We start from the raw sequence: 16,879 nt of genomic DNA, 5'->3' as shown, positions 1-16,879 counted from the left end.
CTATCAACACGACGCCACACAGTTTAATTACAATCGCGCTCGCTTCGGTCAACGCCGCTGTGGAAGGACATCCCGCCGCGCGTTTTCTCTTACTCGCTAGTAACAGTAGTAACGGTTTAAATGCAAGAGACAGGATTGCAGAGCTTAAATGCTAGGCGCGACGACGCGAAGGTAGTTGGAAGGACGGCGCGTCCGGTAACTTGCTAGGGTTTTTTTGTGAACTTGGGGCGCGCGTCCTTCGTAGTAGCTTCGCTGCGCGAAGTGTTTCGTTTTGTTTGTCTTACAGCTGAATTTAAAGTCTTTTGAATTACATCATTCCGCCCATGCCTCCCATGCCGCCCATTCCTCCCATGCCTCCCATTCCGGGCATGCCGCCGGCGGCGCCTTCGGGCTTTGGTTCTTCCGTCACGACGCACTCGGCCGTGGAAAGGAGGGAGGCGACTCCGGAGGCGTCGGTGAGCGCGGTTCGGACGACCTTGGTCGGGTCAATGATGCCCTTTTCGATCATGTTGACGTACTCACTGTTGAGGGCGTCATAGCCAAAGTCTCCCTGCAGGTCGAGGACCTTCGCGACGACGACGGATCCGTCGACGCCGGCGTTCTTGGCGATCTGGGTGCACGGTTGGTGCAGCGCGCGGCGCACAATGTCGATGCCGGCCTTCTGGTCGTCGTTGGAACCGCTCAGGTTGTCGAGGGCCTTGATGCAGCGAAGCAGAGCGGTGCCACCTCCGGGGACGATTCCTTCCTCAACGGCGGCACGGGTCGCGCACAGGGCATCGTTGACGCGGTCCTTCTTCTCGTTCACTTCGACTTCGCTGGAGCCGCCGACCTTGAGGACGGCCACACCGGAAGACAGACGAGCCAGACGCTCCTGGAGCTTCTCCTTCTCGTACTCGGAGGTAGTTTCTTCGATTTGATCGCGGATTTGCTGAGCGCGGGCGGCCACGTGATCGGCGTTGCCCTTGCCCTTGAGCAGCATGCAGTCGTCCTTGGTGATGGAGATTTCGCCGACCTGTCCGAGGTCCGACAGCTGCACATCTTCCAGCTTGACCAGGTTGGCGTCGTCGCCGAACACGATTCCACCGGTGCTGATGGCCATGTCGGACAGGGTGCTCTTGCGGTTGTCACCGAAGCCGGGCGCCTTGACGGCAGCGACCTGCAGTCCAATCTTCAGCCTGTTGACGACCAGCGTGCTCAGCGCTTCGCCGTCAATGTCCTCGGCAATGATGACCAGCGGCTTGCGCTGGGCGTTGGCCAGTTCCAGCGCCGGGATGATCGACTGGACGGTCGAGATTTTCTTCTCCGAGAACAGGACCAGCGCGTCCTGGAACTCCACCTTGGCGCCCTTGCTGGAGTTGATAAAGTACGGCGAAATGTATCCGCGGTCGAACTTCATACCCTCGATGACTTCCAGCTCATCGATCAGGGTCTTGCCGTCCTTGACGGTGATGACGCCGTCCTTTCCGACGCGCTTCATGGCTTCGCTGATCAGATCTCCGATGGCGCGGTCTCCGTTGGCGGAAATGGTCGCAACCTGGGCAATCTCCTCGGGGCTGGTCACCGTTCGCGACAGCGACTTCAGATGGACCTTGACGGCATCGACGGCCAGCATGACACCGCGACGAATCTCCACCGGGTTGGCACCCTTGGAGATCTTCTCGAAACCCTCCTTGGCGATGGCCCGGGCCAGCACGGTGGCCGTGGTCGTACCATCACCGGCTTCCTCGTTCGTGTTGTTGGCCACGTCCTGCACCAACCTGGCTCCGATGTTCTGGAACTTGCACTTGAGCTCAATGCCCTTGGCCACCGTCACACCGTCCTTGGTGATCTTGGGCGAGCCCCAGCTCTGCTCCAGGATCACGTTACGACCCTTCGGGCCCATCGTCACGGCCACGGCATCGGCCAGCACGTCCACTCCCTGCAACATCAGGGCGCGCACCTCCGGCCCAAAGCGAACGTCCTTGGCATAGCCACGGTAAGCTACCTGGCGGGCCGCCGCACAACGCATCACTGCCGGTAGTCGGAACATTCTGGAATGTGACGTAATTTCATAAGTCAGCAGCTCAAAAACATTTTATCCAAAATTACATGTTTATTACTTAAAAATAGACTTAAACCCTAACGAGTAATTGGATTGAGAGATCTTTAAACCCGCGGCACGGCGGCCCCGATCGCGCCCAGTTCCGCCCGACTCAGCGGCTTCAAGTCGAACCCCCGCAGCGGCGTATCGTGCTCCAGGTCGCGCTGCCTGCTGACCAGCACCTTCTGCTCCGTCCTCAGCGTGCCAATCTCCGCCTCAATCTGGGCCGCATCCTTCCCGAGCAGCTCCAGCGCCTTCCCGCGGGGCATCTTCATCAACATGGAACCGACCGTGATCCACACCTTCTGCCCGTCCCGGTCCGGGAAGTTCTTCTGAACGGTTCGGATCGCCTCGCGCGTTTCCTGCCGTCGCCGGTCCAGATTTATCAACTCCTGCTTCAGCGCCAGCACGCGATCGCCGACTCGCTCCGTTTCCAGCAAGATTTCCGTAATTTTCGCACTGCTCGATGTGGCCATCTTTCTGCCGGGGGGCACCGAGAAAGACACACGGAAGTGTTGCGATTAGAATCGCAGGGTTGTTACGGGAAAGTCGAAAAAAAATCCGCGCCAAATCCGCGCCGACCGAAACCTATATCCGCGCGAAATCCGCGCCATATAAAAAAAATCGCGACCAATATTCAAGAAATGTTATTTCCAAAGAAAAAAACTAATACAGAAAGCATATGATAAAAAAATTAAACTCGTTTTATGTTTGAAGGAATGAAAGCAAAAAATCCTTTTAAAAATACCTCAAGAAACGTCAAGAAAAGTGTCACAAAAAAAAATCTATTTGCAAATCAGAAGGACACTACAATAATTTTGACCAATATAAACAAAATAGAAAATTATCAACCAATATAAACAAAATTTAAAAATCTAATTTATTTATTCATTATTTAACTTCAAAAATGTTGGCTAAAAAAACCAAAATCTAAAATTTTATTATGATTAAATTTTAGATTTCGAAATTCTATAAATTCAAAATCTATGTATTTTAATACAGATTGTATTACAAATTTCTCACTAAAATTTCATTCCAAAATAATTTGCATTTCCAATATTTGAAATATTTTCTTCTAAAAAATTAAGAATTCAAGAATTTAAGGATTTTTAGAATTTAAGAATTTAAGAATTTAAGAATTTAAGAATTTAAGAATTTAAGAATTTAAGAATTTAAGAATTTAAGAATTTAAGAATTTAAGAATTTAAGAATTTAATAATTTAATAATTTAAGAATTTAAGAATTTAATAATTTAAGAATTTAAGAATTTAAGAATTTAAGAATTTAAGAATTTAAGAATTTAAGAATTTAAGAATTTAAGAATTTAAGAATTTAAGAATTTAAGAATTTAAGAATTTAAGAATTTAAGAATTTAAGAATTTAAGAATTTAAGAATTTAAGAATTTAAGAATTTAAGAATTTAAGAATTTAAGAATTTAAGAATTTAAGAATTTAAGAATTTAAGAATTTAAGAATTTAAGAATTTAAGAATTTAAGAATTTAAGAATTTAAGAATTTAAGAATTTAAGAATTTAAGAATTTAAGAATTTAAGAATTTAAGAATTTAAGAATTTAAGAATTTAAGAATTTAAGAATTTAAGAATTTAAGAATTTAAGAATTTAAGAATTTAAGAATTTAAGAATTTAAGAATTTAAGAATTTAAGAATTTAAGAATTTAAGAATTTAAGAATTTAAGAATTTAAGAATTTAAGAATTTAAGAATTTAAGAATTTAAGAATTTAAGAATTTAAGAATTTAAGAATTTAAGAATTTAAGAATTTAAGAATTTAAGAATTTAAGAATTTAAGAATTTAAGAATTTAAGAATTTAAGAATTTAAGAATTTAAGAATTTAAGAATTTAAGAATTTAAGAATTTAAGAATTTAAGAATTTAAGAATTTAAGAATTTAAGAATTTAAATTTTATTGGAGATTTTTTTAGATTTCCATTTTTTTTAAATTTAATATTTTTTATTTTCAAAATTAGATTTTTTTTAATTTTAATTTTTTTTAATTTTGATTTTTTCTCTAAATTTTGAATTTTGGATTTTTTAGTTTTTTGGAGTTTTGAATTTCAGATTTTTAAAATTCTGAATTTAGAAATTTAGGATTTTTTAAATTACGACTTTAGAAATTCAAAATTGGTTAAATCTGAATTTTAAAAATTTTGATTCAAAAAAACTATTAAATATAAAAAAAAATTCGAATTTTTGAAATTTGAATTTTGAATGATAGAGCAATAATTTTGGAATGTTCTGATCTTTTTATTTTTCACCAAGAATGTTTAAATTTAGAAAAATATTTCTACGGGTAAATCCCATCTACAATTCAAAGGCAAATTGAATAAATCCACTAAAAAATTGAAAATAAATAAGGGTTAAAAAAAACATTACTCAAAACTCAAAAGAAATTACATATTTAGAGCCGGATATACTAAGAAATGAGTTAAGTGTAGTAATAATTAAATTTAAGAAATTCTCAACCATACATTTGAAAAATAATCTCTACATAATCTTCATCTTAATTTTTCGACGGTTCGTACTAAGAAAATACAAACAATCATTTTCAAAAAAAAAATCTATTAATAAGAAATTGAAATTGCAACTCAATGAAAAAAAAAAAACAAACTTGAAAGTAATTTTATCTATTTATTTATTAAAATTGCCATCCGCGCGAAATCCGCGCCTGAGCAAAATTAGTCAGCAAATCCGCGCCAAATCCGCGCTATCCGCGCGAAACGCGCCATCCGCGCGACCCGCGCCGTCCGTAACAACCCTGGAATCGTTCTTTCAGCCGGATTTCATCATCCTCTCTTCGATTACAAACACATTTCTGTTACGTAATCACCGCTCTCGAGCGAAACCGACTCCAGTTGCTGCCCGCAGCATCGTTATCACGTCCGTCACATGGATACATTGAATAAAAGTTTGATTTTGCCTTCAACAACTTTTATGTTTGTTTAATAAACATTGCGTAACATTAAAAAAATCTTTCAACCAAAAGTTGAATTCCACACCCGGCAATCGAAGCAACCCGGCCCAACCCTACCCCCCACACCCCACGAAACTTCTGGAACATAACCTAACTTTTCTGTTCCAAATCCGACCGGCCGACCGCCCCAAAATGCAAATCTCAATCCAATCACCCTGTTCTCCACCCTCCCGGAACAAAACTCACCTGATTTGGTCACTTTTTTTGATTCCCCGTTCAAATTGAGTGAAAACAGAACACGGCTGCTGCACGGTTACTGTAGCACGGTGACACGTTTTTCTTGCTGCTGCTGCTGTGACGGGCGGCGATGCTTCTGAGCACTTTGGCTGTCGGGTGGTGAATGAAGTTGAAAAGCTCGAAGAGAAGGAACGTTCTGGCAAAAAAAGAAGAGAGAAAGGAAATTTGACAGATGCGGAGATGCGAAAGTGACGGCTGTGCCGCAGTGAAGAAACTTGGCACGGTCATTAAGAATGATTAATTTTGGGGTTATTTTTATCCAAACAATTGTTTCATTTTGTTTGCATAAAACGAAGCATAAACTCAAAATCAGTACAAACCCCGGGACAAATCCGATACATTTTAAAAGGGTGACCAGATGTAACAACGAGAGAATACATACAATGACTCTAAAATGTAAAAATCTCAATTCGTTAATTCTTGAATCATATCGAGATGTGCAACATGAAGTTAAGCTTCTGTCAAGGCTTCTGTGAAGCTTAAGAGCTTAACATTACAACTTTAAAAACACAGACAAGACAGTGTTAAAAGTTTAACTCCATCGATAAATTAAAAAGAGATATGTGAGCCGGAGTGAAACTTTCCCACCTGTCATATAAAACTTAAAGCAAAACAATGTAATGGGGCCAATGTCGAAATGTAAACACATATTCTATCCTGCTCACGTCAGTTGATGTTTACATTAAAGAGCGAGCAAGAAAGACTCTTTGTTTACACTTCGTGTTTTGCCCATTTACATTGTTTTGTTTTTCGGATTTTATAACAGCTTAAAACTGCTCAAAAAGCCTACCGCCCGAAATTCTAAAATTCTAAAATTCTAAAATTCTAAAATTCTAAAATTCTAAAATTCTAAAATTCTGAAATTCTAAAATTCTAAAATTCTAAAATTCTAAAATTCTAAAATTCTAAAATTCTAAAATTCTAAAATTCTAAAATTCTAAAATTCTAAAATTCTAAAATTCTAAAATTCTAAAATTCTAAAATTCTAAAATTCTAAAATTCTAAAATTCTAAAATTCTAAAATTCTAAAATTCTAAAATTCTAAAATTCTAAAATTCTAAAATTCTAAAATTCTAAAATTCTAAAATTCTAAAATTCTAAAATTCTAAAATTCTAAAATTCTAAAATTCTAAAATTCTAAAATTCTAAAATTCTAAAAATTCTAAAATTCTAAAATTCTAAAATTCTAAAATTCTAAAATTCTAAAATTCTAAAATTCTAAAATTCTAAAATTCTAAAATTCTAAAATTCTAAAATTCTAAAATTCTAAAATTCGAAAATTCGAAAATTCGAAAATTCTAAAATTCTAAAATTCTAAAATTCTAAAATTCTAAAATTCTAAAATTCTAAAATTCTAAAATTCTAAAATTCTAAAATTCTAAAATTCTAAAATTCTAAAATTCTAAAATTCTAAAATTCTAAAATTCTAAAATTCTAAAATTCTAAAATTCTAAAATTCTAAAATTCTAAAATTCTAAAATTCTAAAATTCTAAAATTCTAAAATTCTAAAATTCTAAAATTCTAAAATTCTAAAATTCTAAAATTCTAAAATTCTAAAATTCTAAAATTCTAAAATTCTAAAATTCTAAAATTCTAAAATTCTAAAATTCTAAAATTCTAAAATTCTAAAATTCTAAAATTCTAAAATTCTAAAATTCTAAAATTCTAAAATTCTAAAATTCTAAAATTCTAAAATTCTAAAATTCTAAAATTCTAAAATTCTAAAATTCTAAAATTCTAAAATTCTAAAATTCTAAAATTCTAAAATTCTAAAATTCTAAAATTCTAAAATTCTAAAATTCTAAAATTCTAAAATTCTAAAATTCTAAAATTCTAAAATTCTAAAATTCTAAAATTCTAAAATTCTAAAATTCTAAAATTCTAAAATTCTAAAATTCTAAAATTCTAAAATTCTAAAATTCTAAAATTCTAAAATTCTAAAATTCTAAAATTCTAAAATTCTAAAATTCTAAAATTCTAAAATTCTAAAAAATTCTAAAATTCTAAAATTCTAAAATTCTAAAATTCTAAAATTCTAAAATTCTAAAATTCTAAAATTCTAAAATTCTAAAATTCTAAAATTCTAAAATTCTAAAATTCTAAAATTCTAAAATTCTAAAATTCTAAAATTCTAAAATTCTAAAATTCTAAAATTCTAAAATTCTAAAATTCTAAAATTCTAAAATTCTAAAAATTCTAAAATTCTAAAATTCTAAAATTCTAAAATTCTAAAATTCTAAAATTCTAAAATTCTAAAATTCTAAAATTCTAAAATTCTAAAATTCTAAAATTCTAAAATTCTAAAATTCTAAAATTCTAAAATTCTAAAATTCTAAAATTCTAAAATTCTAAAATTCTAAAATTCTAAAATTCTAAAATTCTAAAATTCTAAAATTCTAAAATTCTAAAATTCTAAAATTCTAAAATTCTAAAATTCTAAAATTCTAAAATTCTAAAATTCTAAAATTCTAAAATTCTAAAATTCTAAAATTCTAAAATTCTAAAATTCTAAAATTCTAAAATTCTAAAATTCTAAAATTCTAAAATTCTAAAATTCTAAAATTCTAAAATTCTAAAATTCTAAAATTCTAAAATTCTAAAATTCTAAAATTCTAAAATTCTAAAATTCTAAAATTCTAAAATTCTAAAATTCTAAAATTCTAAAATTCTAAAATTCTAAAATTCTAAAATTCTAAAATTCTAAAATTCTAAAATTCTAAAATTCTAAAATTCTAAAATTCTAAAATTCTAAAATTCTAAAATTCTAAAATTCTAAAATTCTAAAATTGTAAAATTGTAAAATTGTAAAATTGTAAAATTGTAAAATTGTAAAATTGTAAAATTGTAAAATTGTAAAATTGTAAAATTGTAAAATTGTAAAATTGTAAAATTGTAAAATTGTAAAATTGTAAAATTGTAAAATTGTAAAATTGTAAAATTGTAAAATTGTAAAATTGTAAAATTGTAAAATTGTAAAATTGTAAAATTGTAAAATTGTAAAATTGTAAAATTGTAAAATTGTAAAATTGTAAAATTGTAAAATTGTAAAATTGTAAAATTGTAAAATTGTAAAATTGTAAAATTGTAAAATTGTAAAATTGTAAAATTGTAAAATTGTAAAATTGTAAAATTGTAAAATTGTAAAATTGTAAAATTGTAAAATTGTAAAATTGTAAAATTGTAAAATTGTAAAATTGTAAAATTGTAAAATTGTAAAATTGTAAAATTGTAAAATTGTAAAATTGTAAAATTGTAAAATTGTAAAATTGTAAAATTGTAAAATTGTAAAATTGTAAAATTGTAAAATTGTAAAATTGTAAAATTGTAAAATTGTAAAATTGTAAAATTGTAAAATTGTAAAATTGTAAAATTGTAAAATTGTAAAATTGTAAAATTGTAAAATTGTAAAATTGTAAAATTGTAAAATTGTAAAATTGTAAAATTATAAAATTATAAAATTATAAAATTATAAAATTATAAAATTATAAAATTATAAAATTCTAAAATTCTAAAATTCTAAAATTCTAATATTCTAAAATTCTAAAATTCTAAAATTCTAAAATTCTAAAATTTTCAAATTCGTAAATTCTAAAATTATAAAATTATAAAATTGAAAACACATGCTCGGAAATCGACGAATTAAGGGGTCGAAACGTAACCATTATTTTGACAACTCAGTTTTAACGTTTGAGAGCGAGCATTCGAATAAGCACGCATTCGGAGTAGCGAATTTAAATTATTTAAAGAATCCGCTCTAGAATAGGATATCCGCTCTTATTACTAATTGTCAAGGGAAACAGATTGGCCAATGTTTGACAGATCCAAACGCGCTGCACTCAAAATCAGAAGTACCCATCAAAAAAGGTTTTATCTACCCTTTATCTGTTATCACAAGGAAAACAAAACCTTTTTGAGGGTTACTTCCACCCTTTTTTTTCAAGTTTACCGGTAGTAACCCTTTGCAAAAGGGTAACGACGGGTAATCTTGCAAAAAGGGTGGAAGTAACCCTCAAAAAGGGTTTGTTTTCCTTGTGATGACAGATAAAGGGTAGATAGAACCCTTTTTGAGGGGTACTTCTGATTTTGAGTGTGGACACCAACCGCCCTTTACGCCCATCCAAACTGGCAGTGTTGCAAGCGCAAAACATACGTTGCAAGAGCCGATTTATTTTGCATCAGCCTCTTGACAATCTGTAATTTGAAATTATTTTGTGTATTTTTTAACACAGACCTGTGCAATCTAGACTTTGCGTGTTGGGTTCTTCGCGGATTGCAACGGTACCGCTGCAAAGAAACTCAATCAGCTGTGGCACTCACCGTTTTTGGCGCGTATTTAGAGTAGACCTTTAAATCCACGGCTATCAGCAGCTGGTTCGATCAGGTTTGGTTCGGCTCCTCCGGAATCGACGGTCTTTCTCTACGAATCCTTTGTTCTACGCGGTTTACGCGCGCAAATTGTGAATGATCGGGTCGTCTCCATTCACAGCCCGCACCAGAACTCGGCCTCAGTCCTCGAAGAACCGTCCCGAAGTGCAGACCAGTCGACCAGCTCTCTTCTCCAGTGCCTCGTGGCCTCGCCGGAAGTAAGTACAAAGTGAAAACGACAATGTCTGTCAGCGAAGAAACACTCGAGCTGATGAAGGCGGCCATCCGGAACGGCACCAACCCGGACGGAACTTTGGTGCGATCGAAGCTCACGAACATGCTGGTGTGGAAGTCGGCCGAGCATGACGCGGACGATCCGTACCTGCAGTGTTTGGTTCCGGCCCTGTTCACGGACGAAGTCCCGATCCTAACCGTGCCCGAGGAAGATCTGCAGCAGCAGCTGCTGCCGCCGGTGCCAGTGCCACAACCGCTGAAAGCAGCGCAGCCACTTCCGGTTCCGAAGCGCGGAGGACGAACCGTCCTGGGCGAGATTCTGGCGCCGAACGGGCAGACGAAGAAGCCTGGCCTGGCGGCCACCGGCGAGAAGATTGGCATGAGCATGAAGCCGCAGACCGCGATCGCCACCAGCGTGGCCAAGCATGAGAAGGAAAACAAACTCAACTGGCAGGATCAGTGGGAGCTGCTGAAGAAGTCCGGACAGTTTTGCAACTTTTGCAAAAAGAACAAGGAACTCCGGTGAGACCATCATGGGGGTTTCTCCAAATCAGAATATTAAAATTAAACTATTTTTTTTTTTCAGTGAAATCTACCAGTCGCATGACCTGAAGGGACCCGACGGAACGGTCACCTGTCCGGTGCTGAAGCGCTGTGTTTGTCAGTGTTGCGGCGAGCAAGGCCACACCATGTAAGTAAAACGTGGGCCAGGTCCACTTTCTCGTTCGGGACGGTTCGGGACTGAGCAGTAACCGCACGCGCGTCCCTCAGAGATTACGGAACACAAATTTAGTAGCGAAAAAAACAAATTGAAATGATGTTTGTGCAAAGAAATTATGGTTCTTTCGAGAAAAATCGATCGAGATTATCAACTTGACATGGCGATTATGAATTACTCGATAACTATATCATGTAAATGCTGAGGCAACAACAGTTCATTATGGCTCTCCAAATACAAGCGAAGGAATTTATGAATTTTCCTCATTCGAAGTTGACGAAAAATGTGTGTTTCATTTTGATTTTGAGCGTGCTTTTTGTCCCTTATGTTGAATTTTTTGGTTTGTCGAGCCTGGCTGAGGGATACGATTTGTAAAGTTATAAATTTTGTTTGTAAACTATGAAAATTGGGTTTAATTTGTTACATTCGTTCATGTACCACAAACTAGCAGACGTTAATCTCTTTAGAAATCCATTAATTTAAAAAAAAAACTGTCAATTTGGCCAAACTCCATACTTCTATTTTGAATTCACCACAGCTGGCACTTGTTTACATTTTTTTGACGAGATTCTAGCTTTTTTCATTTTTTTAAAGGCCGGAGTCGAGTTTTTTTTAAAGAGTTTATTTATGATTTGTTAAAAAAATATTAAAAAAAAATCAAAAACTTGAATTATTCATAACAGAAATTTAAAAATTCAGAAACTTATGGAAACTCAGGTAAAATTAAGAAATAAAAATACAATAAATGAAAAAAAATATTCAAAACATGGAAAAATCCAAAACTTAAACATAAAAAAAATCAAAAATTTAAAATTTAATCTGAAAAAAAAAATAAAATTTAAATGACAAGTAATAATTTCAAACATTTCAATGTAAAAATGCATTGAAAAGTTCATCATTAGTTTATTTTTAATTCTAAGTCTTAAAGAAAATATTTGAAACTCAAAATGTTTTTTTTAATAGCTCGCACCTGGGTGCTGAAAAGACAGAATGCGTAACGTGATTTTCGAATGCTCCCAACTGCTACTCACTACTACAACTGTACTACAGATGTAAACATAAACAAACTAGAAGGCTTTGTTCAAGCTCAAGCGTGACACATTTTTTGCTGCTGAAGTAAATAACTTGTTTTGAAACATTTTGAATCTGTTGATGTTAAAGTTTTCGCTGAAAAATTAAGTGCTTCGCGCATTTTTTGTTCGTAGACTAAACGATGGGCGGCCAAAAGAGGTCTTTTTTATTTTCCACGTGACGAAAAATTACGTCAGAAGTGGGTGGAATTTTGTGAATCAGAAAAACAACCGAATGGAAGTTCCGAGATGATGTATCTTTGAAGCGCAGTGATAATATCGGAGTAAATGTTTTAATCCTGACAAAATAAATTAAAGATCGATTACAATACTTGCCACTTCTTGGTATCATTTTGCAAAAGTAAATTGGTTCCGCTTTGACAGTTCTAAATTGAGGCCGCTTTGCGAACCACTATTCTGCACCCAGGCTCGCACATGTTATTATAAACGCAGGGGAATGCACTTTAAATTGTTTTCAGCTGAATACAAAAAATATCATTGAAATTTAGTTTTTTTTAAACAATAGAATTTTAAAATGTTAGAATTCAAGAATAGGGGGATGGCGTCGCTATTTTTAGACCACTTTTTTCCATCGAAACCGACTATTTTACCGACTTGCTGGGCGAGATAGGAAGCCGTCTATTTTTAGACGATGACACAGCACTTGTTCACTTAAAAAAAAGATGGCAGCACGTCCCTATTTCAAATTATAGGAATTCTTGAAACAATTTGGATTTTTGGAATTTCTAGAATTTTTGAATTTATTTAAATTTTCAAAATTAAGAATATTTTGAATTTTTGGAATTTCAAAAGTTTTGGGTATTTTTGGATTTTTTTTTTAATTTAGGGATTTTGAAAGTTTTGGAATTTTTGTGATTAAAAAAAAAAATAATCTTTTGGAATTTTATTTTTTTAACTTGTTTGGAATTTTTAGATGTTTTAGATTTTTTTTTGAATTTTTAGAAATTTTTGGATTTTATTTAACTTTTGATTTTTTTTTGGTTCTTTTCCATTCCCCAGAATAACCCATTCCCGGACAAAACCGATTTTTTTTTTTTTTATTTTTTTTTTTTTTTTTTTTTTTTTTTTTTTTTTTTTTTGGATTTTGGAATTAAAGAAACTTGCAGGCCAAGGATTGATACCTAAGAGCATGCAATGGCACTGACCTTGTTGCGTGCTCTTCGGTTGACGTCCACGTAAGGAACATCCTGGAAGGAGCGCAACTAACTACAACCGTAGTTCTGTTAGATCATCCGAATTATCTTGATCAGAACAGTATAGCTCTGGTTCCTTGCGAGTGTCCTATTTTCTTACCTCCACGTTGGCTTGGTTTTCATGATGACCTAGCTGGTGGCCTGTGGAAACGGATCGTAAACCTTTGACCACCGCGGGTCAGAGTCGAGACGGCTAAAAGAAAGGGGCGCGACAATGTGGGAAAGGGAAGTAATTTGTGATTGTAGACGGTATTGTTTTGATTCGCAGTATGTTGAGTCAACTGCTGTGGATGTACCTGAAACATCGCACAACGGGGTTTCTCTTCTCTTCATTCTCAGCTACCACCTATCTCCTATTTTTATTTTGCTCTACTGATTCTCACTTCTCTTCACTGATTCTTCTATTTAATATCCATCATTTGATTTTGATTTTTCTTACTTTTGATTCTCTTGTCTCTCACAGCTTTTCCACTCTTTTTTACCAATTGATACTGCTTGAACAAACTTTGTGTTTTTCCTTAAAAAAATACTTTTCTTCAATGTACTAGTAATATCAAGTCTATTTATCATTAGTCTTTACTCTTTTGATTTTATTGCGAATTTATTTATTTGAATAATTCTTTATCTGTCTTATAAGTCATCATTACTATAATCTACGCTTGTTTTTTTATCTCTATTTATTAACTATTGTCTAATTTTATATCTACTACATACAGCTTCTCATTTTTATTCTTTAAAATAAAATCAACATTCTCTTTCTATTGATTCTTGATTTTTTATAAAATATATTCTCTTTAAATGTCTATTGTTTTCAATCTTCACCCTTTTTTCAAACAAGTGAGGTTTGAGCCCTTACTCAATTTATGGAATGGTTAATGGATTAACACAAATATTACTATTGTACTTTTGGTAAACTTTTATAACATGCTTAGGACCAAAAATTGTAATAAAACACCGCGACAAAAGAAATAGCAACATATAAACACGACTCAACACTAGGAAAGATTTCAGGAGAAAAACAACACCCAGTAAAATAACAACTAGTTTTTGGATTCAAACTAAAAATAAAACAGTTTTGCTTTAATGAAAGTTGATAGGCACACTATAAATGGTTAGGCGCTTATACTTACATCAAACCCTACGTAATGTACCACCCCCGGCCGAGTTAAAATGCGTAACCGGAAAAGAAGGTGTGCATGCCTGGCACGAACACTCAAAGCGTGTTCTAGCGTGCTGCTCGTACTGACTCAGAGCAAGGGTGAGATGTAGGTGTAAGGGCAGTGCGTGTTCGTCGGGAACCTGGTGCATAAGATCGGTCAAGGCCCGTTCTTACACTGAAAATTGCGAAATTGCGAATTGCGAATTTTGGAATTAAAGAAATTTAGATTTTTTGGAATTTGTTAAACTTATTTAAACTTTTGTTTTTTTTTTAATTTTAGTAAATTAGAATTGTAGAATTTTAAAACTTTGAAATTTTAGAATTTTTAGAATTTTAGAATTTTAGAATTTTAGAATTTTAGAATTTTAGAATTTTAGAATTTTAGAATTTTAGAATTTTAGAATTTTAAAATTTTAAAATTTTAAAATGTTAGAATTTTATCATTTTAGAATTTTAGAATTTTAGAATTTTAGAATTTTAGAATTTTAGAATTTTAGAATTTTAGAATTTTAGAATTTTAGAATTTTAGAATTTTAGAATTTCAGAATTTCAGAATTTTAGAATTTTAGAATTTCATAATTTTAGAATTTCATAATTTTAGAGTTTTTGAGTTTTTGAGTTTTAGAATTTTAGAGTTTTAGAGTTTTAGAATTTTAGAATTTTAGAGTTTTAGAGTTTTAGAATTTTAGAATTTTATATAAAAATCATAAAATTTTAAAAAATTTCCATTTTTAATTGTAAACTTTTTCAATTTTTAATTTTTGAAATTTTGAAAGTTTTGAATTTTGCTGTGGTTTGTAAAAATTTGCCGTGGTGAGTTTTGGACTATTTAAATTGACCGTTTTATTGCGGATTAATGGTTTATTTTAAAGAAGATTTTAGTCTGTGCAGTTAGTATCAAATAAGTATTTATATCTCATGCAAGTTTTATAAATAGAAATTAAATTTCCCACTAGATTAAGAGAATAGTAATTTCTAGCGCAGGATTTAAACCCATTTCTTTGCTTTTCTTCACTTTATAGCGCTTATTGTCCCCGGAACGCGACGGGTACCAGCATCCTCCAGATGATTAACCATCACAATCGACTGTGAGCCTCTCGTTCCGGCAGGTAGGAGCTATGAGCAGGCTAACTTTGCACGAAACTAGAATGACGCGTCCGACCGACTTTTTACCCGCTCTTATTTGAGCTTCGCGTGTTTTTTTGGTCCCTTAAATGTTATTTATTCTTAATTTATTTAACTTATTCGACTCTCGTTAGGTTTAAGGAAAAGGGAAATTTTCTCAATCGAAATGATCATATTCGAACTCGAATACGCAATCCGCGTTGAAGTGCGCAATCGAGCGCATTCTAAATGTTATTTATTCTATTTATTTAACTTATTTAACTTATTCAACTAACGTTTTGATACTAATCTTTACAAAATTTGATAGCACTTTTACAAATCGTATCCTCAAAAATCTCAAACGAACCACTAATTTCTAACATAGATTTAAGACAAAGTTAATATAAAATATATTTCTTATCAGTTTCCGATGAACCACAATGTCCGACCAGAAGAGAGAAAAAATACAATTCATTCAGCATTCAGATATTATTTTGTTCAACCCGTTATCCCCGTAAAAAGTCCCAGCAGCGAAAACGGACACTCGGCAAACATATCCGAACAGATGGAACCACCAGGCTGGCGCGGACTGTACTGCGCGGGCAACGTTTCGGCCCACTTGTAGTCTTCGTTAGGGTGCTGATCAACGGTGCTCGATGGGGTAAAGAGTATGTGCAGCAGCTCGCCAAAGATTCCACTCACGTGCGAGAATCGTGCCTCGGCGGCCTCGCAAATCGTCCTCAGCAGGCAGCTGCGGCCGTTGTGGCCCTTTCTGAAAAAAAAAGAAGAGGGAATCATTTACAAATCTTTCACAAATCCCCTCAATTCTCACTGATCCGCCATGGCTTCCAATGCTCGGTAGATTTCCAACCGGCTACGTTCCGCCCAATCGCCGTCCTCGCCTTTCTCCGTCTCCACGAAGTTTCTCCGCTGCTGCTGGTCCAGCAGCTGCACCGGCTCGAACAGGGTGTCCTCGTCGCGGCGCAGAAACTGTGGCACCCAGTGTGACGAGTTCCACGGTAGGAAGTAAACCGCCTTGAAGACGTACCCCAGGGTGACGGATTCGATGTACTCGATGTCGGCGGGAATGCCGAAGCCGGCCACCAGCTGGTGGCGGGCCGGATTGGCGCGCGGGAATATGAGGGCTCGCTTGGGGCGGTGTTGGCCGGGAGTGGTGTCGCCGAGGGTCATTGCCACAAGTAGGCAAACGGGAAGGAACAGTTTCTTGGACGGGGTCATGTTGTGTGGTGGAGGATGACGATGCAACTGCGGGTTGACCAGGTTGGACGATGCGCAGTTATACCGGTTCTAATTAGCACGCACGAGAGATTCTTGGAGGATCATTAGTTGATCACGGTAGGTTTATGTAGGAAAATTTTGAAAAATTATTAAGCATTTTAACATTTTTAATATATATTTCAATTTTGAAGTACAGACTCGATTGCCCGAAGTCCTCAGAAAAATTTCAATTGAGATAACCTCGGATAATTGTAAATCAAATCAAGAAAAAACCTCATTTTTTTCGTTTCGTTTTTCTTAGCTTGCTATTTTTGCATATAGGACATTAATGCGAACATGGGCAGTAAAATACTCTAAAGTGATTTTTAATCAAGATGGCGGTGATGAGATATTGGAAAAATATTTACCAAATTTTGGTATTTGGCTTGATCTCTAGCCAAAATTCTCATTGGGCCTTAGACTGTCTG

The 16,879-nt window shown here is 34.7% G+C and overlaps 4 protein-coding genes across 5 annotated transcripts; 1 reads left to right on the top strand and 3 right to left on the bottom strand.

The window, feature by feature from the left end:
- Positions 1-269: 269 nt before the first annotated feature.
- On the bottom strand, positions 270-5,393 carry LOC120428214 (heat shock protein 60A-like). The gene is made up of 2 exons (XM_039593191.2): positions 5,258-5,393; positions 270-2,030 (listed from the first exon to the last, which is right to left on the bottom strand). Exon 2 carries the CDS (start codon positions 2,027-2,029, stop codon positions 308-310), a length of 1,722 nt encoding a protein of 573 aa, XP_039449125.1. The 5' UTR covers position 2,030; positions 5,258-5,393; the 3' UTR covers positions 270-307.
- On the bottom strand, positions 1,891-5,393 carry LOC120428215 (uncharacterized). 2 transcript variants are annotated; one of them, XR_005607058.2, is made up of 3 exons: positions 5,258-5,393; positions 2,089-2,560; positions 1,891-2,030 (listed from the first exon to the last, which is right to left on the bottom strand). XR_005607058.2 is itself a non-coding variant. In XM_039593192.1 (2 exons), exon 2 carries the CDS (start codon positions 2,554-2,556, stop codon positions 2,146-2,148), a length of 411 nt encoding a protein of 136 aa, XP_039449126.1. In that variant the 5' UTR covers positions 2,557-2,560; positions 5,258-5,393; the 3' UTR covers positions 2,078-2,145. The 2 variants fall into 2 exon arrangements, 1 of the variants encoding a protein (XP_039449126.1); XM_039593192.1 differs by lacking the exon at positions 1,891-2,030 and having other exon boundaries at positions 2,078-2,560.
- A 4,208-nt stretch (positions 5,394-9,601) lies between these two features.
- LOC120428216 (uncharacterized) lies at positions 9,602-15,301 on the top strand. The gene is made up of 3 exons (XM_039593194.2): positions 9,602-10,430; positions 10,495-10,599; positions 15,092-15,301. Exons 1-3 carry the CDS (start codon positions 9,916-9,918, stop codon positions 15,159-15,161), a joined length of 690 nt encoding a protein of 229 aa, XP_039449128.1. The 5' UTR covers positions 9,602-9,915; the 3' UTR covers positions 15,162-15,301.
- Positions 15,302-15,671: 370 nt separating this feature from the next.
- LOC120428224 (uncharacterized) lies at positions 15,672-16,483 on the bottom strand. The gene is made up of 2 exons (XM_039593201.2): positions 16,006-16,483; positions 15,672-15,945 (listed from the first exon to the last, which is right to left on the bottom strand). Exons 1-2 carry the CDS (start codon positions 16,410-16,412, stop codon positions 15,672-15,674), a joined length of 681 nt encoding a protein of 226 aa, XP_039449135.1. The 5' UTR covers positions 16,413-16,483.
- Between the last annotated feature and the right edge of the window lie 396 nt (positions 16,484-16,879).

This window comes from Culex pipiens, chromosome 3 (assembly GCF_016801865.2).
Source record: "Culex pipiens pallens isolate TS chromosome 3, TS_CPP_V2, whole genome shotgun sequence".
In the NCBI taxonomy this organism is placed as follows: Eukaryota; Metazoa; Arthropoda; class Insecta; order Diptera; family Culicidae; genus Culex; species Culex pipiens.
Note: the sequence above shows the minus strand (reverse complement) of the source record. Positions and strands in the feature narration are given on the sequence as shown.

Coding starts and splice junctions, on each gene's coding strand:
- LOC120428214 (XM_039593191.2), bottom strand. CDS start 2,029: ATGTTCCGACTACCGGCAGTGATGCGTTGTGCGGCGGCCCGCCAGGTA.
- LOC120428215 (XM_039593192.1), bottom strand. CDS start 2,556: ATGGCCACATCGAGCAGTGCGAAAATTACGGAAATCTTGCTGGAAACG.
- LOC120428224 (XM_039593201.2), bottom strand. CDS start 16,412: ATGACCCCGTCCAAGAAACTGTTCCTTCCCGTTTGCCTACTTGTGGCA. Junction 15,946..16,005: donor TTGGAAGCCATGGCGGATCA/GTGAGAATTGAG, acceptor TTTTTTTTTCAG/AAAGGGCCACAACGGCCGCA.
- LOC120428216 (XM_039593194.2), top strand. CDS start 9,916: ATGTCTGTCAGCGAAGAAACACTCGAGCTGATGAAGGCGGCCATCCGG. Junction 10,431..10,494: donor AAAAAGAACAAGGAACTCCG/GTGAGACCATCA, acceptor TTTTTTTTTCAG/TGAAATCTACCAGTCGCATG. Junction 10,600..15,091: donor GGCGAGCAAGGCCACACCAT/GTAAGTAAAACG, acceptor TTCACTTTATAG/CGCTTATTGTCCCCGGAACG.